Raw genomic sequence first — 22,313 nt, forward strand, 5'->3', positions numbered from 1 at the left:
TGCTCCTTCGCCCTAGCCCCAGCAGTACAAAAACACAGCAACCACACATTGAGCATATTCTTTATTTTGTGCTATAGCCATGGCTGCTCCATCCCTGAGACTAGGTCCCTTGCTCTTCAGCTAGAAGGAGTCAGGGCAATGAATTTGAAGACATTCAAGTCATGCTGAGCTCAAAGCTGTATTAAGGTGGTCTCCAAGTTGTTTCCAGCTATGTTTGTGTAAGATGCTATAATTATAAAAGAAATGATAAGACAGAGGAAATCATTTAATATAACTGTTTTTCAAATGATAGAAAGTTTTCATAAATCCTAGGCTAGGAACGGGAGTTCATGCCTATAATCCAAGCACTTTGGGAGGTTGAGGCGTGCAGATCACTTGAGGTCAGGAGTTCGAGATCAGCCTGGCCAACATGGTGAAACCCCATCTCTATTAAAAGAAATACAAAAATTAGCCGGGCATGGGGGTGCATGACTGTAATCTCAGCTACTTGGGAGGCTGAGGCAGGAGAATCACTTGAACCTGGGAGGCAGAGGTTGCAGTGAGCTGAGATCACGCCACTGCACTCCAGCCTAGGCGACAGAATGAGACTCTGTCCCTCCTCCCCCACCCAAAAAAGTTAATATGTTTGTGAGTTTGAAACCTTCAACATATTATGCCTGGTGACTAAGGAGGGATGCTGTATTCCATGTATTAAAAAGGCAACCTACAGCAGTGGGTAATTATGATATGATTGAATGTAACCAAAACAGAAAGCTGTGTTGCTCTAAATTTATAAGCAAGTGGCCCAGCACGTGCATGGCTCCTGCGATTTTTCATATTTACTTCTTATTTTGAGTCATTAGGTCTTTACAACAACTTCTCCACTTAGAACAAAACAGCTGCCATTTGATTGGTAGGTCTCACACTGGCCTGAAGCAAATATATTTTTTAAAATGGTGCTTCTATTTCTCTTCCTTTTACTGTTCTTTATTTTTCGTTAATTATTGTGAGATAATTTGATATCACTAAAAGGCAAAATGAAGAACTAATGAGGCAGATTTGCTAAAACAAAAATAAAAAAAACCCAAGTAAAATTCTACATAGTTCCTGAGCTATTAGATCCCCGCTTCTTGTACAAAAATCATCACAAGTGGGAAAGATAGCAGTACTGAAAATGTAAGCTTGTATTATAAACCCATGTTTTTATTTTATTTATTTATTTTTGAGATGGAGTTTTGCTCTTGTTGCCCAAGCTGGAGTGCAATGGCGCAATCTCGGCTCACTGCAACCTCCTCTCCGTGGCCAGGCTGGAGTGCAGTGGCGCGATCTCAGCTCACTGTAACCTCCGCCTCCTGGGTTCAAGCGATTCTCCTGCGTCAGCCTCCCGAGTAGCTGGGACGACATGCGCATGCCACCACGCCCAGCTAATTTTTGTATTTTTAGTAGAGAAGGGATTTCACCATGTTGGCCAGGATGATCTCGATCTCTTGACCTTGTGATCCGTCCGCCTCAGACTCCCAAAGTACTGGGATTACAGGTGTGAGTCACCGTGCCCGGCCCCTATAAACCCATGTTAATAGATAACTCATTGTTTGGTATTTTGCATTTCCAGTGACTATCAATTCTACTAACACATACTAAAACAGAGATGTTCCTTGTAGCAAAGAGCAGCAGTACGCTCTTCATCAGTTTGTCATGTGATGTCTTTGTCATTTTTTTACTTTCACCTTGACCTCTGGGGATTAGATATACACTACATACCTGGCTACAGCTTCACTGTACACAAAACCAGCATCCGCTCGCTTTACGATTTCAAAACACAGATCTGCTCCATCCATACTGTAAAGAAATGTGAAAAAGAACATAAGAAAATAGGAAATTCCAGGAAGACAACACTGAAAGTGAATACATCGTAACTAAGTTATTAGTTGGTTTACTGCTAAGGATTATGTTATTTAAATCTCCTTTCTTTCAATGAAATAGAGACATAAATTACAAAGGGCATGATAGTCATCTTCACATTGAAAATCTGCAGGGAAAGAAACAGGAAGAACAGGCTAACAGTAATATCAAATAATATGAGTATATAAAATTGACTATAAATTTTCTTTAGGTTTTCACAAAAAGAAGCATCAGAAAATAGCAATGCTAGGGTTGTGTGCATATTTTAAAGTCAAATTCCAAAAATATTCAGTTATGTAGCATACAAGGATTTAAAAAAAACATCTTGCTATTGTTATTACCACCAAATGGAAAAATTCAGGCTATATGCTGTGGAAGGAAAAAACAATGACTTATATATAAAATAAAATGTATTTTTGTTTACACTGCCATTCCCAAAGTTCATTGCTACAAACATATTGTAACACACAGATGTGTTGGTAACACAGTGTCATGATATTGTCTTAGAACTTACAGTCGTTATCTACTTCTCACCAGATAAGTAATGCCTCTTGTTGTCTTGGCCACACCTTGCCTCTTCTACCTACCCTGTCCACTGATGTTTCAAGAAAATCTTCCTCTCTAGGCAGAATGGTCTTATTATCACTCCCCGAGTACACCATTTTCTTTTTTACTTTTTGTATATATTGCTTTTCATTTTCAAAACCTACCTTAATTCAAGGGTTCATTCCAAACCTACCTTCCCCAGAAGCCCCCTCAATGATTACCAGCCATATTAATGTCTTCCTTTGCTTTTCATTCTATAACAACCCTATATGGTCCATAACATTTAGCACTTACATACAAACACCTCCCCTTCCCCCCACGTATACCTATATATGTATACATGAATTTTGCCATATTATACATATTAAACTATTCAAATATTAATAGCTAACATTTTCATAACGCTTTAAGGCTTATAACATATTTTCAAATGCAGTATCTCATTCATTCATTCAGTAGTTCAGTTTCCAATATAACTGCTGCAGACATTATACTGAGGAAATAGAAACTTCTGGAAGGGAAAGTAAAGGAACTAACATACTTCCTATTCATGAGGCATCACAGGAAGCAGTCCTTGTTATGCCTCCCCTCATACTTATAACCACCCCATGAGGTCAGCATCATTTTCAAATAATTTGTCTAAGTGAGTGGACAAGTATGTGATAGGGACAGGATTGAAATCCCTGTCTAGCTATGTCCTGTGTGTGCTCTTCCCATTGATTATAGCTATATCTACTGGGTGTGCAAGGAACAAATGCACATCTTTAAGCCCTACAACAGTTCCATGACAGTGTAAAGTCCTAAAGAACAAGAAAAAATATATTTATACTACCTAATACCCAGCAGAAGACTGAGCACGCTGTAGACACCTAATGAACAGCTGATTCTATTATTTGGATCTTGGTGTGGTTTTATATAAATGAATGAAAATACTTTCACATTTATACAGGCTCCAAAAACTTTGCCAAGTTTCCATTTCACACCTAAGGAACATTTTCCAATGTCAAATAGGATTCTTCTCCAAAATAATGTTTACAGTGGCAGAGTCTATTACAAACATTACTATAAAGGCCTAGTGTACTCCCTAGTACGGCAGCACTCATTTTTCACCAACAGAAATAAAGCCTAGATGAAAGCGATCATGAATCTTGGTGAACAACTTTGATTATCTGTATGGTAAAATTCCTACAAGCTGAGTTGCTAGGACAAGGGGTATATACAATAACACCTTTTTTTTTTTTTTTTTGAGACGGAATCTTGCTCTGTAGCCCAGGCTGGAGTGCAGTGGTATAATCTTACCTCACTGCAAGCTCCGCCTCCCAGGTTCACGCCATTCTCCTGCCTCAGCCTCCCGAGTAGCTGGGACTACAGGCACCCGCCACCACGCCCGGCTAACTTTTTGTATTTTTTTAGTAGAGATGGGGTTTCACCATGTTAGCCAGGATGGTCTCGATCTCCTGACCTCGTGATCCGCCCACCTTGGCCTCCCAAAGTGCTGGGATTACAGGCGTGAGCCACCGCACCCGGCCTACAATAACACTTTTGATACACACACAACACCAGAAACAGTTTAACAATTTATACTCCCACTACCAAGTGTGAATGTGTCCCTTGCTCTACTAGGATAATGATTATTTTTTTTCATCTTTGCCAATTAGATAAGAGGAAAAAAGTCATTCATGATTGCTTTAATTTGCATTTCCTTGATTACTAGAGAGAATAAATATTTTTCATTTCTTTGTCCCATGGGGAGAAAAGAAATGCTATTTTAAAAACTGGCTGTAGTTTAAGCTGGTTGGTTGATCTATGAGGACTAAAAAACATCTCATAGTGAAGGAATCAGTTTTGCTTAGGCTTTTTCCTTTGTAATTGTGATATATGAGGGTAAGCACTATTCAACTTAGATGAGACAGGGGTTAGGAAAAGGAGAGAGCTAAACTGATTGCCTAATGAAGCAATAAGAATTTAGGTTCTTTCTGCCGTCTCTCCATGCTGCCATAATGGTGTGCATGAATGTCCTGGCCGATGCTATCCAGAGCATTAACAATACCAAAAAGAGGCAAACACTAGGTTCTTACTAGGTTGTGCTCCAAAGTTACTGTCTGGTTTCTTTTTTTTTTTTTTTTTGAGACGGAGTCTCACTCTGTCCCCCTTGCTGGAGTGCAGTGGCCGGATCTCAGCTCACTGCAAGCTCCGCCTCCCGGGTTCAGGCCATTCTCCTGCCTCAGCCTCCCGAGTAGCTGGGACTACAGGCGCCCGCCACCTCGCCCGGCTAGTTTTTTTGTATTTTTTAGTAGAGACGGGGTTTCACTGTGTTAGCCAGGATGGTCTCGATCTCCTGACCTCGTGATCCACCCGTCTCGGCCTCCCAAAGTGCTGGGATTACAGGCTTGAGCCACCGCGCCCGGCCTACTGTCTGGTTTCTAACTGTGATGATGAAGCATGGTTACACTGGTGAATTTGAAATCACTGATGATCATAGAGCTGGGAAAACTGTTGTGAACCTCAGGCAGGTTAAACAAGTGTGGAGTGATCAGCCCCAGATTTGATGTGCAACCCAAAGATCTAGTAAAACGGCAGAATAACCTGTTCCCATCCTACCAGTTTGGATTCACTGTATTAATGACCTCATCTGGCATCATGGACCATGAAGAAGCAAGATGAAAACACACAGGAGGGAAAATCCTGGAATTCTTTTTCTAGGAATGTAATACATACTTACAAATAAAATGCCTCAATGGACTCTGGTGTTTCCAAAAAGAATTTGGAAGATGTTCTGAGAGCTAGAGGACTTTCTGGAGGGGCCTAGAAGGGATGAGGGAAAAGACGGGGCCTGGGGAGGAGGCAGCAAAGTGGTGAGAAGTATAAAGCCTAAGGAGGGAACCAGTCAGTGAGAAATACTTGGAAATTATTTATTGCCCTGTGCTATAATTACCAGCATGGATCAATCCATTTTGTCTGGTCATATCTGAAATACTAGTACTTGAAATGACAATATCTACCCATGTGCATACACACATGGGGGTATTTTTAGGTTTCTACTTTCTTCCACTGACTTGCCTATTCTTGCATCAAGTTCCATACCATTTAAAATACTGTAGGGTCAGACGTGGTGGCTCACACCTGTAATCTCAGTGCTTCGGGAGGCCGAGGCGGGTGGATAGCTTGAGGCCAGGAGTTCGAGACCAGCCTGGCCAACACGGTGAAACCATGTCTCTACTAAAAAAATACAAAAAAATTAGCCAGGCATGGTGGCCAGCACCTGTAGTCCCAGCTACTCTGGAGGCTGAGGCAGGAGAATCACTTGAACCAGGGAGGCAGAGGTTGCAGTGAGCTGAGATGGCACCACTCCACTCCAGCCAACAGGGCGAGACTCTATCTCAAAACAAAAACAAAAACACGGACAGACAAAATAAAATACTGTAGTAGCAGATTTTAATATTTGGCAAAATAAATCTCATTATTCTTCACCAACTTTTTTTTTTTTTTGAAACAGAGTCTTGCTCTGTCACGCAGGCTGGAGTGTAGTGGCGCCATCTTGGCTCACTGCAACCTCTGCTTCCCAGGTTCAAGTAAGTCTCCTGCCTCAGCCTCCCAAGTAGCTGGGACTACAGGTGCTTGCCACCATGCCCGGCTAATTTTTGAATTTTTTTCGTAAAGACAGGATTTCACCGTGTTGGCCAGGCTGGTCTTGAACTCCTGACCTCAAGTGATCTGCCTGCCTTGGCCTCCCAAAGTGCTGGGATTACAGGCACAAGCCACCGCAACTGGCCTTCACCAACATTTTCTTATGATTTTTTTCTTCCCAGTTGACCTTTAAAATCATTTTGTCAAGCTATAAATTTTTTTTTTTTTTTTTGAGACGGAGTCTGGCTCTGTCGCCCAGGCTGGAGTGCAGTGGCTGGATCTCAGCTCACTGCAAGCTCCACCTCCCGGGTTTATGCCATTCTCCTGCCTCAGCCTCCCGAGTAGCTGGGACTACAGGCGCCCGCCACGTCGCCCGGCTAGTTTTTTGTATTTTTTTTTTTTTTTTAGTAGAGATGGGGTTTCAACGTGTTAGCCAGGATGGTCTCGATCTCCTGACCTCATGATCCGCCCATCTCGGCCTCCCAAAGTGCTGGGATTACAGGCTTGAGCCACCGCGCCCGGCCTAAAAAATTTTTATATTTTGATTCAGATGGTAAATTTATACATTAACTTCTAGAAATTAACATTTTTCTAATATTCTCATCAATGAACATGATATGTCTCTCCACTTCCTTTCATGTCTCTAAGTTATAGTTTTATGATTTTCTTTATATTAGTTTAAAATATTTATTACTAGGTTTTTTCCCTATACATTTTATATTTTAGTTGCTATTATAAATGGGATCTTTCAGCCATTATATATATTTTTTAATTCAATGCTTCGTAACCACAGATATCAAACAAAATCACCTGTGCAACTTAGTAAATATACAGGCACATTCTTTGAAGGGTTGTTCTGAAAGAGAGGCATCACTGTGAAAATATTTTTCTATTATTAAAGCTATTTATTTATAATATTAATTGACATTAAAGTAACAGAAGCAATCCACTAATTTTAAATTTCATGAGATACAGAAATAAAAACTAAAAATACTGTTATTTATGCAAACTTTATTCAAAGAAATTTAAAATACACATATTCAGAATACACACCATCCTGATATCCTAACCTTGAACCTTCTGAACAAAAGTGATGACTCAATTCTTTGATAAACTTTATTTGATAATATAATGATTCTACAAACTGACAAGGCATCTTTTATTGCTTTTCTCTTTGGCTTCCCATCTTGGGGTGCTTCTGGGGCTGTCAAGAACCCCCAAAGAACACATTCTGAATTTTCCTAGTTGGCTCCATTCTGAGGGAATGAAAGGAGAGGGAGAAGAAACCCTTCTATGGAAGAGTATGGGGGAGGTGGACTTCTACACTGTATGCAGAGAGAAATTAATTGTGAAAAGTAGAGGGATTACGAATGAGCTTAGCTGTCTCTCCTTTTCACCCATCTGAATTTTTAAAATTTATAATAAACATGCATTATTTATATAATTAAGAAATTATCCAAGACCAAATTCATCAAACAAACAAAACAGATCACACGTCTTGAGGCACAAGGTATTACTGGCTACATATTGAGGGAGATCAGAATATGCCACTCCAAAATATGCTGCTTTGGCATCAGGATTATCTGGAGTTGAAGGCACAAAATCACGTGCTATGATTTCACAGCAATGTCAAATTGCGATAACAGTTTCTAAATGTTTACTCTCAATTTCTCTACGTATCTCATGGCAGACTGGTGACAGATTGGCATTTATCTGCAAATATCCTTGAAGAGCACTGTTGTACAGATCAAATCTGGATTTTTCCAACCAGCATTTTTTCTGAGGGTGACAAAAACGCCAACTACAAAAACTGTATGAAATGTTTAAAATTATTTATTTATTTTTTAAATGGAGACAGGGTCTCGTTTTGTCACCTAAAGCTGGACTGCAGGGGCACAATCATGGCTCACTGCAGCCTGGAATGCCTGGGCTCAGGTGATCCTCCTGCCTCAACCTCTGAAGTAGCTGGGACTACAGGCATGCACCACCATACCTGGCTAATTTTTTTATTTTTAATTTTTGTAGGGACAGGATCTGGCTATGTTGCCCAGGCTGGTCTGGAATTCCCGGGCTCAAACGATCTTTTTGCTTGGGCCTCTCATCTTAAAGTGCTGGGATTACAGGTATGAGCCACTGCGCCCAAACAAAAAGTTTTTGTTAAAGCTTCTGAGAATTAACAGTATAGTGAGTGAAAAACTAGTCCTGAGAACAGAGAAGGGATTACAGCTCAAAGACGTGAACAAGAGCTGCTTCTGCCCTAGGGGAAGAATGTGGGTTTTGGAAAGGAGGGGCACTTTTAGGAACTCTGGAGAGGTAGGAGCGGGTGGGGTGGTCAGATGGAGAATGACAGGGTCCAGCTGCTTTTGCACTAGGGTGATCTAAGATGTTAAGGCTCTGATGAAACACCCTTTGCTCCTGGCTGGGACCATAGAGCTGCACCATGAAAACTGGGGTATAGAATATATTCTGGTATGTCATGTTGGTAGCACAGAAAAACCTCAGTGCTGGTTGGGCATGGTGGTGGCTCAGGCCTATAATCCCAGCACTTTGGGAGGCTGAGGCAGGCAGATTGCTTGAGCACAAAAGTTCAAAACCAGCCTGGGCAAAAGAGTGAGATGTCGTCTCTACAAAAAATAAAAAAAATTAGCTGGGTGTGGTGATGCACACCTATGGTCCCAGCTACTTGAGAGGTTGAGGTGGGAGGATCACTTGAGCCCAGGAGATCGAGGTTGCAGTGAGCCATGACTCTGTCAGTACACTCCAGCCTGGGCAACAGAGCAAGACCCCATCCCCTCCCACCAAAAAAAGTTAAAAAAAAAAACAAAACCCAAAACCTCAATGCTTATCATGGAGACAAAAGCTCAGCCTAAAAACTTCAGCAAGAAACAAGCACTCAGAGTATGTTTCCTAACCACAAAGTAGTTATGTTAGAAATAAATTAACAAAATAACTAGAAAACCTTAAATGCTTGGACACTGAGAAATCATGCTAAATAACCAATTAATCAAATGAGAAATCATCATAATGAAAATTAGAACTTTTGTTTTTTCTTTTTTTAGAGACAGGGTCTTGTTTGTTGCCCAGGCTGGAGTACAATGGCATGATCTTGGCTCACTGCAGCCTCCACCTCCCAGGGTCAAGTTATTCTCCTGTGTCAGCCTCTGGAGTAGCTGAGATTACAGGCACGCACCTCACGTCCAGCTAATTTCTGTATTTTTAGTAGAGATAGGGTTTCTCTACGTTGGCCAGACTGGTCTTGAGTTCCTGGCTTCAAGTGATCCCCTCTGCCTTGGCCTCCCAACGTGCTGGGGTTATAGGCGTGAGCCACCGTGCCTAGCAAAACATATTCCTAACAATGACAATGAAAAGAACTTGTACAGGATTGGTGCATTACATTTCAAGATCATGGTTTTGCCATTAATAGACCACAAATATAGAAAAATGGCTGAAAGGAGGAGGGGCATAGGTCCAATCTTACAGTTTAAGAAGTTGGTGATCCATGTTACAAACACAACTTGGCATTGGAGAAACCTTGCTTAAATTAGGTAATCCACTGTTGATAGAAAAATACACCAATACAATTTTCTGAAGGGCAATTTTATAATGCGTGACAAAAACTTTACACATGTACATGTCCTTTGACTCAATTATTTCCTTCCAAGGGAAATAATTAGGAATATTGGTCAAGTTTTAATGAGAAGAGTTTATCACAGCTATTTATAATAGGGAGAAATTAGAAACAACCTAAATGCCCAACAGTAGAAGAATGGTTACATAAATTGGGGTAACTAGAGTAGAATATTATATTGCCATTAAATGATGTTATAGATATACATTTATTGACAGATGTTCATAATACATTAACATGTATAAATATATACATGCATATTTATGTATAAGATGCAGTGTGAAGGCTTTGGTATTAAAATGGGGTGTTAAAGACTGGGTAGAATTATATTTGAAATTTTTTGTTTTCTTATTTTTACCTTTACTTTTTAAAAAAATGAATAGGCACTATACTTTTGTCATAGGAAATCAGTTCTGTTAAAAAAAAAAGCAGAATGCAGAGGAAACGGCACTTACAAAGTAGTTTGTATCCATAAACTTGTTTTAAAACTTTAATTAGAAATTTAACAGAAACATTCTGAATGCTGACTTAAAATATTAGAAAATACGAAAAGTTACTAAGTCAGTGACATCTCATCATGAGACATGTTTTAAAAAACAGCAAATTAAACCCAATGAAGGCAGAAGGAAATAATAAGCAGAAATTAATGAAGTAAGAAAACAAAATAGAGAAAAAGCAAAGCAACAAATAGATTCTTTGAAATGATTAATAAAGGCCAGGTGCAGTGGCTCATGCCTATAATCCCAGCACTTTGGGAGGCCAAGGTAAGAGGCTCACTTGAGGCCAGGAGTTTGAGATCAGCCTCGGCAACACAGTGAGACTCCTTCTCTACTAAAAATTTAAAAATTAGTTGGGCATGGTAGCATATGCCTGTAGTCCCAGATACTCTGGAGGCAGAGGTGGAAGGCTTGATTGAATCCAGGAGTTTGAGGCAGCAGTGAGCTATGATCGCACCACTGCACTCCAACCTGGGCTATGGAGCAAGACCTCATCTCTAAAAAACTAAATAAATAAATTTTAAAACGATTAATAAATCTAGAAAATTCCTAACATTTGGAAACTAGACAATATACTTTTATTACATAGATCTCAGAATAAATCATTAGAAAATATTTTAAATTGAATAATAATAACAACAGTAAATACATCAAAACTTGTAAAATGTAGGTAAAACAGTACTTAGAGGGAAATTTATACTGCTATAGATGTACATATTAGAAAAGAAAGGCTGGCCAAGTGCAGTGCCTCACACCTGTAATCCCAGCACTCTGGGAGGCTGAGGTGGGAGGATCACTTGAGCCCAGGAGTTCCAGACCAGCCTGGGCAACACAGTGAGACTCCCACCTCTTCAAATAATAATAATAAAAAAATTAGCTGGGCATGGTGGGGCCTGTAGTCTCAGCTACTCAGGAGGCTGAGACAGCCGAATTGCTTGAGCCTGGGAGGTCAAGGCTGCAGTGAGCCATCACTACACCACTACACTCCAGCCTGAACAACATAGTGAGACCCTGTCTCAAAAAAAGAGAAAGGCTAAACATTTAAGAACTAAACATCTACCTGTGTAAGTTACATAAAGATCATCAAATTAAATTCAAACAAATTAGATGAAAGGAAATAGAAGCAGAAATTAATGAAGTGGAAGACAAACATATTAAAGGAAGTGACAAAGCTAAAAGTTGTTCCCTGTGAAATGATGAATCTCTGGCAAGACTGATAACAAAAAGAAAAGAGAAAAGACATATAGCACCCAGTATTAAGAATGAAGGAGACATCATTTCATATGCTGCAGAAATGAAAGATGATACTGAAACTTTATGTCACAAATTTAAAAATGTATATGAAACTGACAAATTGTCAGAAAAATAAAACTAACCAAAATTAACAAAAAGAATTAGAAAACCTGAATAATCCTTTACTGATTCAAGGAATTGAATCAGTAACTTAATCTTCTGAGACAGAAAACTTTAGGCCTAGATGCCATTTCTGACAAGTTTTTTTTTTTTTTTGAGATGGAGTCTCGCTCTGTCGCCAGGCAGGAGTGCAGTGGTGCCATCTTGGCTCACTGCAACCTCCGCCTCCCGGGTTCAAGAGGTTCTCCTGCCTCAGCCTCCTCAATAGCTGGGACTATAGGCGTGTGCCACCACACCCAGCTAATTTTTGTATTTTTAGTAGAGACGGGGTTTTACCATGTTGGCCAGGATGGTCTCGATTTCTTGACCTCATGATCTGCCCGCCTCGGCCTCCAAAGTGCTGGGATTACAGGCGTTAGCCATTGTGCCCAGTCCATTTCTGACAAGTTCTATTGAACATTCCAAGGAGAAATAAAACGAATAAAAAGCAGGAACAGTTTCCAAATCACTTTATGAAAATTGTTCAATCTATATTATACTAAAACCTACTATGGACAGTATGAGATAATTCAAAGACAACCTCATTAAGAACATAGATGCAAGTAATGTAAACAAAAGTTTAACAATCCAAATCAAGCAATATATAAGAATTACACCAGGTCCAAATTGGGTTTACCTCAGCAATGCAAAACTTTTAACATTTGGAATTAATAAAATTGTGTACATTGATAGAGTAAAGATGAAAAATTATGTGATCATGTCAATAAACATCAAAACACTTAAAACTATGTATTTGTGATTAAAAAACTTAAAAAACTCTTAGATCAGGAACAAGTCAAGAAAGTCCACTCTAACTTAAACTCAACATTACTCTGGAGGTCCTAGCCAGGGCAGTAAGGCAAGATAAAGAAATAAAATATGTAAGAACAGAAAAGGAAGAAACAGTCATTAATTACAGATGGTATATACAGAATATCCAAAATAATCTAAGTTAAAATTAGAACTAATCAGAGTTTAGCAAAATCATTGTAAGTTATGTGAAATTCTGAAAGAGTGTTTAACAATGTAGAAATAAATCTAAAAGAAAGGTGTATAGGATCTCTGTGGAGAAAAGTATGATTTTTTAAAGAGAAATTAAACAAATGAAATAAATGGAGAGAAAATTATCCTGTTCACGGACAAGAAGACTCAATATTGTAAACAGCCGATCTCTTCCAAGTTGAAGCATAGATTTAACAGACTTTGAATGAAAATCCCAACAGGTTTTGTGGAAACTCTAAAGCAGAATCTAAAATGTATACAGAATTGCAGAAGGCCAAGGAGACTCAAGATATTCTGGAAGAATAACACCTCCTGGAGTTTTTGCTGTACTTGATTTCAAAATTTAGCCTCCACCCCCATGTCCACAGCTACCGTGTACAGGATGTCCTATAAACCTCAGTAATTAAGTGTATGACATTGACACTAGGACAGATAGCACAAAAGAGCATAACAGAGATCCTAGAAACAGATCCATACATATGGAGATGCTTGATTTATGATGAAGGAGGATACTGGGCAAACACAGTCTCTTCAAAGAAATGTGTGCTTATATGGACCAGGATATGTGTACCTGAGTGTTCATAGCAGCATTGTTCACAACGGTCACAAACTATCAACAACCCAATGTCCATCAATAGTAGAATAGATAAAATGGGTATAGTCACACAGTAGAATACTGTATAGCAATGAAAGGAAATTAATTACAGCTACACAAAGGAATATGGCGAATCCTGCAGATAAAATACTGAGTGAAGCAGATGTAGCCAAACCTAAACTGCTTGGTTTATTTTACATACAGTTCAAAGACAGAAGTAACCTTATTTTGCTGTAATAAATAACTAAAGCTAGCATTCATTGAGTGCTTAATACGTGAATGGTATTTTGTTTTTTCTTTTTTTTTTTTTGGAGTTCCTTTTTTTAAAAATTATACTTTAAGTTCTAGGGTACATGTGCACAATGTGCAGGTTTGTTACATATGTATACATGTGTCATGTTGGTGTGCTGCACCCATTAACTCGTCATTTACATTAGGTATGTCTCCTAATGCTATCTCTCCCCCCTCCCCATGAATGGTATTTTCTAAGTCCCTTACATGCATTAACTCATTCAATGTTTACATGAGAAGTCTACGAGATAGGTATTATGACTACCGCCCCTATTTTACTTAGGAGAAAACTGAGAAACAGCAAAGGTTAAGTAACTTGACCAATAGATCACACAGCTTGTAAGGGGTAGAGCCTGGATTCCAACTCAGGGAAGCGGACTTAGAGCCCATGCATTATCCTCCACAAAATGCTCAGTTTACACAGAGGGAAACCTCCTCACTTCTGCTCCACGCTTTCAGTTACTTAATGGAAGACAAGGGATTACAACTAAGTAGGTAAAATCATAATGTAAAGAAAGGCTCTGTATATGAAATCCATTTTCATGTCTATTATGGGGGCCCCATGTTCCAGAACCATCCAGGGGGATTTTCAAATTGCTGAGCCTGTGTCCCCAATCTTTCCAGATGATACATATGAATACTATGTTATTGATTTAGTTTAAATGAATTGTCTATATTTAGTAAGTTTGTTGATAAATGCTGTAATCTTTGCATATACAAATCAGTCTTTTTTTTTTAAAAAAAAGAACAAAACTTTAATTCTATTTTTTTTTCTAATTCAGGGCTTTGTTTGTGGTATGGTTTTGACATCTTCACAAATGTCCCATAACTACCATCTTTTCCCAACATTTTTGCATCCTTTATGCTTCTGCCTGGGATGTCCTTTCTTCACCTTTCCAGCCATCTGACTGGTGTTGATGCCCTTTATTAACTTCTTACAAGCCTGCCTGCCTATTCTAGCTCCTGTTTCTTCCAATGAACTTATGAGGCCCTAAGAATCTGTGCCTCTCTATGGTCATTTAGACCCATACTACAAGTTGTTTGTTTGTGTGTACGTATGTATTTATTTATAAGTCAAGAATGGCAGTCTTGCTCTGTCACCCAGGCTGAAGTGCAGTGGTGCAATCACAGCTCACTGTAACCTTGAACTCCCAGGTTCAACTGATTCTCCTGCTTCAGCCTCCCAAGTAGTGTTACCATGTCTGGCTAATTTTAAAATTTTTTTCTAGAGATAGAATCTTGTTATATTGCCCAGGCTGGTCTCAAGTGATCCTCCCACCTCATCCTCTCAAAGTGTTGTGATTACAGGGGTGAGCCACTGCGCCTGGCAGTTATTATTATTTATTTCATGGGTAGGTGCCTTCTGGTCTGTATAATTGTCTATAGACAAATAGAGAGCATAAACAGGTATTTTATCTTCAGCATACTATCCCACATACTGATGAGTATTTACAAATATTTGTTGGTGGTGAATTCATTTCTGAAAGAAAGGAGTCATGTACACACAATCTTTTTCACCCTATCCCCATCTAAACTATTCCATAGTTGTGGGGGGATTATGTTTCATTCAGTATTCAATCATTAAACATCTATTATTTGTAGAGGATAGAAGGACCAGTTACATGAAGATTCCATCTTCTAAGAGCCTACATTACAGAAGGAGAGATTAAGAAAGTCTTCATGGGCTGGGCGCAGTGGCTCACACCTGTAATCCCAGCACTTTGGGAGGCCCAAGCGGACGGATCGCCTGAGGTCAGGAGTTTGAGACCAGCCTGGCCAACATGGTGAAACCCCGTCTCTACTAAAAATACAAAAATTAGCCAGGCGTAGTGGCAGGTGTCTGTAATCCCAGCTACTCGGGAGGCTGAGGAAGTAGAATTGCTTGAACCCGGGAGGCAGAGGTTGCAATGAGCCAAGATCGCGCCATTGCACTCCAGCCTGGGTGACAAGAGCAAGATTTTGTCTCAAAAAAAAAGAAAAAGAAAAAGAAAGTCTTCATGGAGTAGTCAGCCTCTGAGATAGGTCCTCAAGAAGCAAGGGTGACAGCATGGGGGAGTGGTGGTGACTACATGGTAGTTAAGAGGATAGCAGCATTTCAAGGCATTTCTTCCGACAAACAACAATAAGGCCTGGAGCACCAGGAAATGTGCCAACATAGTAGGTGGGTTTGGGGTTGGGAATGCCTGAGGTGCTATAACTGGAGTTAAGGCCTCCTCTTGCATTGATACTGTAAATAGGATATAATCATATTTTTTCAATATGAATGGTGCTTATTCAGGATTGTTAAGATATGCAATAGATAGAAACCTTCACCTTTTCAATGGAGAAAGGGAATATTCACTGTTTAATAAAGCAATTCTGATATACTGTCAAAGACATCAAAATGACTGAGCATATCCCCAAATGCCTCTTTACCAATTGTAGTTCTTTTGGTGGAAGCTGTCTATTCCTGTCCTTGCCTGTTTGTGTATGAAGCTTAATATCTTCCCTTTCATTGGGGTGAACTCTTTATGTTCAATAGAATGTAAACCTTTTATGTCAAGATTGAAGCAAATTAATTTTCTATTTTTTTCAATTTTTGTTAAATCTATTGATGCTTTTTTTCTTTGTGGATCCCAGTTTTTTGAAGTTTTAAAAGCTCTCTAAAGATGTTAAATAATTTTATCTTTTGCTAGCTTTCCTATGATTTGATTAGCTTCTATTAACTCTATTTTGTTTGTAGTTTTTTTGTTGTATGTGTACGTGTGTAGGGAAGGGTGAATCTAAATTGATTTCTGAATTGTTGTTTTCTCGATACTATTTAAAAATCCTTCTTTTCCCTGTTATATTTACCGAACTTTATTGTATATACTACTGAAAGGACTCCTACTGAAGAGGAATGCCTAGTGCTGCCTGACTAAAAAGTTGTTTTTCCTTTCCCCCGTCCTGTATCCTTCTAAGTGAATCTGATGCCAAGTGTGGCCTGTGGTAGCTCTGTGGGTCTAAATGTTTAGTAGTGCAAATATCTGCCATTTTTAGCTTTTATAGTAGAATATGGGATTTTTCCCCTATCAAGACTCTCAAAATGAGGGATTCTCCAAATACTTGAAGAGAGTTCAGGTGTTGGGATGGCCAAAATCAATGAGAAATGCTCCCCTACACATTGGTTCTAGACTCAAGTCTACCTTTTAACTGCCTGGCAGATCTTGATCATGATACTTAACCTTTCTGGGTTGACCATGACTCCTCAATAAAGATGGGATTTGGCTTAGTAATTTTTAAAGTCTTTTTTCATATCCTACAGATTTGTTTCTTTGAAAAAAAGACTGCCTTGAAAGATTTTGCCACTTATAAAATTGATATGTAGTCTGAAATACTGTTTATCGAATTTTAGAAACTGAGAACTGTTCTAGTGTCCATCTAGATATCAAAGATTGATTTGTCACAATTTCCAGGGTCCTATATTTACCTATTTTTCCGTCTTTCTAGACATTTTTCCTCTCCAACTGCTTAAAGGATCGAGAGCTCTTGACCCCTAATCAATGTTGTTTGACAATGGTGATGGTGCCTCCTAGTGGATAAGGAAACTCCAGCTACATAGGATAGCAAATAATTCTAAGATGACCTCTGGATTTGTTCTTTACGTTAACATACATATCTGTATGGTTTTCTAATAATTTTCAGAAAAAAAGCAAGGCAGATGAGAGCAATAGCCCCTATTCTGCTCTAGCTTCTACCATGTAGGAACTTTACTGTTAGTCCTCAGTGTACTCACTAATTCTCACAGCTAAATACCCACCTCCCTAACCTCTAACACTAAAGTGAGGGGGAGGGACCTCCAGATATAAATCACGATGAGTTACATCACAGAATCTTAGAAATGGAATTTTAAGAGACTTGCTTTAGGTTAGTAACTAATTAATAGCAGATAGGACTAGAACCTCAGTCTCTTGATTCTCAGCCGGCTGTATAACTCCATGCTTCCTGTTTACCTTTTTGAAGGAGGAGGTTGCTATTGCCTTAACTTGGACTTATGGGGGTTATTGAGAGAACAGTGACATTGTAATTCTTCAAGGGGATTATTTTTTTAATTACTGAAATCCTCACAAGTTCTTTCCCAACTGACCAGGAGACAGACAGGGTTTCATGGTGTTAGGTAGAACTAAGTTTCCAAGCTACTATTGTTTCTATACTCAAAATGAGCTCTGTTCAACTAGGACATTGGTTAGTTAAATGGCCCCAGTTATGCTTGCAGTGTCTAAAGGCCCAAGTTCTCAAGCTTCTCTCTTTTCTATCCAGCCCTCTCTCCCCAAATTTTTTAACTTCATTATTTCAAAAAAATAATTATTATACAAATACCTTATGTGCAATTCTTTATCTACCGGATGTATTAGCTCAGCTGGTTTAAACACATTTTTGTTTTAAGTTTCTTAGACCTTTGACCTAGTCCCACTTACTTTTGCAGGTAGAAGCTGGGATGGATCCTCTGCCACCCCAAACCAAAGCAATCATAACCATTGCATCAGTTTGCTTGCTATCCTGTGTAAGTTCTTGTAACTGTGGGATGGATGAGTATCTGTGATTGTTCCTAAGTCTCGCTAGCCCTTATTTCCATTCTTCTCTCTAGAAATAAGTTCTCCCTCTTGCTCCTCAAAACCTTCTCTTCATTCAGAGGCAGGTGTATCAGTGCAGCCCCTGCCACCACTAATAGTAAAGTTCCTGATCTCTAGGAGAGGGAGCGCCCTTTTCAAACGATGTAGATATGAAAACCACAACAAATTCCTTCTAGTTGCTTGTGGAATTCAAGGATTTTGGGTCATTTTTTTTGACAGTTCTACTTGTGTCATGTCTTCTGTTTATCTGTCTCACAGAACATCTAAATAACTGTAAATAACCATGCCAGTCCTGATATGGCCTTGCAGATCAGGAAGGTGGTACAGGTGAAGGATGAATCTGGAAAATGATCTCATCTTGAACAAACATACCGGGGATTACAAGATAATCATACAGTTAATTTTTGATTTTCTGCTTTCATTTTACTGCCATTTGCACTCTGAAATCAAACTAACTCATGTAATCTTACTTTTAGGCAAGTTCCTGGCTAAAATGAAAATGTCAATATTGGCATTTGTAAAACTATAGATGTATACAGATATAAACAAAAACAGAAGCATAAGCATAGGTATTTGCTCAAGATTAAAGTATTCCAACTTAGCAAGAAAAATGGAACCATTATTGTGTTCTCAGGAGAATATCCCATATGCCCATGAATTATTTCCAAGTTTCAGACATTACCAAGAAAAAAATAGAAGTCCTTGAGTGTTCAAATAATATCATGAGCAATCTGCAAACAGCCACAAAACTCTTTACATAGACAAAAGGCAGCAGTTAACTAAACTGATCCTTTGAGTATTACAGGAAGACACAGATACCTAAATTTATTATCCTCATAGACTATGATTTTTACATTAGTCACTCCTCTGGAATAAGACACTGAAGATTCCTGTTAAATGCAGGTACGTTAATAGCTAATAGCAAAGATTTACTGCCCATTTAACTACATGCCAAGTGCCATTTAAAGTGCTTTACAAGTAATAACTTATTTAATCCTCATAAAAATACTAGGAGATAGGTACTCTTTCACAGATGAGGAAATTGAGGCTTAAGACAAATGTTATATAACTTATCCAAGGTCACACGGTTACAAAGTAACAGAGCCAGGATTTGAACATAGGCAATCTGGCTCCAGGTTCCTTAGCTCTTCTCTAATACTGAGGCTCTATACTAAATAGAATTCATGACAATGAAAATGAAGACAATGGTAAAACTATGTAGTGTTGTGATTATCAGAGTACTTTTACACTTCATTTCATCCTCAAAAGTTGCTAGGGTAGAAACTGAGGTGCCAAGAAGTGAAATGGACCCTGTGCTAATGGTAATGCCTCCTAAACTCTTATTGCTAGCCTAGGTTCTCCTCCTGGGGGCCAGACTCAGGCAGTCTGGAGTAGACACCTACAGGTGGGTGTCCTACAACCACCATAAACTCAAATGATCCAAGAAAATTAGCAATTTTCTTCTCCAAACCTTACATCTATCTGAGATTACAATGTTTTTTCAATTTGGGAACGTTTTGGGCTATTATCTTTTTGAATAAGGTCTCTTTTCTTCACAATTCCCTCTATGCTCTACTTCTAGAATTCCTGTTTATGTGTGTTGGATATTCTCAACTGGCCTCCATGACTCTCAGCTTCTCTTTCATACTTACCAATGGTTTTATTTTTACACATCCAAACTAATCTCTATTCTCTCATCTTGCACCTTGCTCCAAAGTCATAGCCCACCACTATTAGTGGTGCCCCAACCACACAAACTGGCTCATATTTCTGGCCATTCATTCCACATGCTCTTTGCCTGCCTGTAATGCCTCTCTCTTTTCCCACTCATATAGTCGATTTGCCATCTGTATTCTATTAAACTCTACCACCTAGAGCCCCAGCCCAAGCATGGAAACAGCAGTGGGCTTCTGTTTGCCGCTGGTTGGACATAAAACAGATCCCTGATTCAAAAGAAGGTTATTTATAGGGGGGTTAGGTCAACAACTTAGGCCACTCAGTTGTAGAAAAAAGGGGGGTAAACTGAGATAATGAGAGAGATACATTCACTCATTCAGTTTATTTTTTCTCTATCTGGAATGTGAAGTAAGAAAAGCAGAAAGAAATTACTTGGGTTTCAAGGCCATACAAATTTTGGAAACTGGGGTGCCTGTTTTGGGGTCATGTGCAGGTGCTTGAATAAATGGAGAAAGCTGGTTCTTCCAGAGCAAAGTAGATGCAAAACCCTAAGGAATGAAGAGAGCAATAACTTGGGTTCCTGATATCTTTTTTCCTAGTTCCTATGAGGCCTGGCTTCATTCTATTTTCTTTCTTCAAATTTTATTATTTTGCCAGGTGTGGTGACTCATGTCTGTAATCCTAGCACTTTGGGAGGCAGAGGAGGGTGGATCGCTTGAGCCCAGGAAATTGAGACCAACCCGGGCAACATGGCAAAACTCCGTCTCTACAAAAAAATACAAAAAGTATCCGGGTGTGGTAGCGTGTACCTGTAGTCCCAGCTACTTGGAGGCTGAGGTGTGAGGACTGCTTGGGCCCAGGAGGTCGAGGCTGCAGTGAGCCATGATTGTGCTACTGCACTCCAGTCTGGGAGACAGAGTGGGACCCTGTCTCAAAAAGAAAGTTTTATGATATTTCTGTATCTTTATAATATATTTACTACTTTTGTCTAGTTTCATCCTTGCCAGTCCCACTTGGCAAACTCCTGGTCATCCTTCAAGTCTCAGTATCACCTCCTCTGTGATGGCTCTTTCTCTTCCTCTCTCTCCTTACCTCTCATTGTAATTGTTTCCATGTGTAGCCATCTCTGTCCTGATATTCTAGCTGTATCTCACAAATAGGCATAAAGAAACAAAATTACTAAATAAAGTTGGTGACAGAACTAGGACAACAGTATAGGCCTTTCCATTTATCCTCTAATGTTCTTTCACTCACTATGTCCCTCACTAAGGAAATGAGATATCAGATAGGGATACCAAATGGCAGCAAAGAGATACCAATAGACACCAAAAAGGCAGCACATCTCAGAAATGAGGCCAAATGGGAGCTGTGCAGAGCATGAACACTGGAAACTAGTTGAAGAATACAGGAATTTAGTAAAGGATGGAACTAAGAATTACCCAAACCCTTCGTTTTCCTATAATATTGTAAAGGATGGAACTAAAAAGTACCGAAACCCTTCATTTTCCTATAATATTGTTCCTGATATACTTTTTTCCCCCTGGCTTCTGCAACTCCTTGCTGTCATGATTTTCTATCTCTTCAGCTATTCCTTCTCTATCTCATTTGCTAGCTATTCCTCCTGTTTTACAACCTTCAAAATTTGGAAGAACCTCAGTCCTCAAATCCTTTTTTCTTCTCCCTCTATATACTCTTCTAAATCATCTAAGTAGCAATCATTCCCAAATCTCTGTATCTACCCAAGATCTCTATCTGTGCTCCTAATTCACATACCTAACTTTCTATTTAATCATTTCATTCAGATATCTTACAGAGACTTCAAACTCAACAGGTCCAAAGTATATTGCATCATCTGCTTCCAGGGTTGCCCAAGTTAGTCAATGGCACCATCATATATCAGGTGCCCAAGCCAGAGATGGCAAGTCAGCTTTGACTTCTCTTCCTCCTTTACTTCCTTTATCTAACCATCAAACCCTATCCTTTCTAATTCCTAATTCACTTCTGTTGCTCTCTGCTGACACTGATCTATCCTAGCCATCAATATCCATACTGAACAATGGCAATGGCCTCCCAATTCTCCCCACATCCAAATATGTTCCTTCCTACACTATAGCCATACTGTAGCCAAAAAAAGAAAACACCTTTAAAAATGGTGATCTGATCATATGCCTTAGGATGGCATCCACATCTTTCACATCTTCAAGATAAACCCCAAATCCTTGCCATGTCTTAAAAGTCCCATCAAAATCTTGCCTTTATTTCCTGTGAACCTCTTGAGCTCTCAATGGTGTGTATAAGAAATATGAATAGTTTTAGTACTTTTTCGAGTCTGGCAAAAAGAGCAAGTATGTTTTTTATATTTCCTAATAAGATTCAATGACTCTGCCTACTATCTAAAGTAAACAAATGGCAGAGGGACAGATGACCTTCTCTCTATTCCTGAGTATTACAAATTTTCTTAGACCTAGTGACCTTACAATGGTAAGAGACCCACTCTAGTTAAAAGCATTCTGGTCAAGTCCACAGATATGAATGAGGGCCATAAAATAAATCAGAATTTATCTATGACTCTCTTTGTCTAGCCT

At 39.1% G+C, this 22,313-nt stretch overlaps 1 protein-coding gene across 22 annotated transcripts in view; it reads right to left on the reverse strand.

Moving 5' to 3' along the window:
• The window catches only part of CASK (calcium/calmodulin dependent serine protein kinase), a 407,963-nt gene that overhangs the window by 224,355 nt on the left and 161,295 nt on the right, over nt 1-22,313 (reverse strand). For all 22 annotated transcript variants that reach the window (XM_015127198.3, XM_077987861.1, XM_077987857.1 and 19 more), the window contains 1 exon segment: nt 1,741-1,818. In XM_015127198.3, the coding sequence (XP_014982684.1) occupies nt 1,741-1,818 (78 nt within the window).

This window comes from Macaca mulatta, chromosome X (genome assembly GCF_049350105.2).
Source record: "Macaca mulatta isolate MMU2019108-1 chromosome X, T2T-MMU8v2.0, whole genome shotgun sequence".
In the NCBI taxonomy this organism is placed as follows: Eukaryota; Metazoa; Chordata; class Mammalia; order Primates; family Cercopithecidae; genus Macaca; species Macaca mulatta.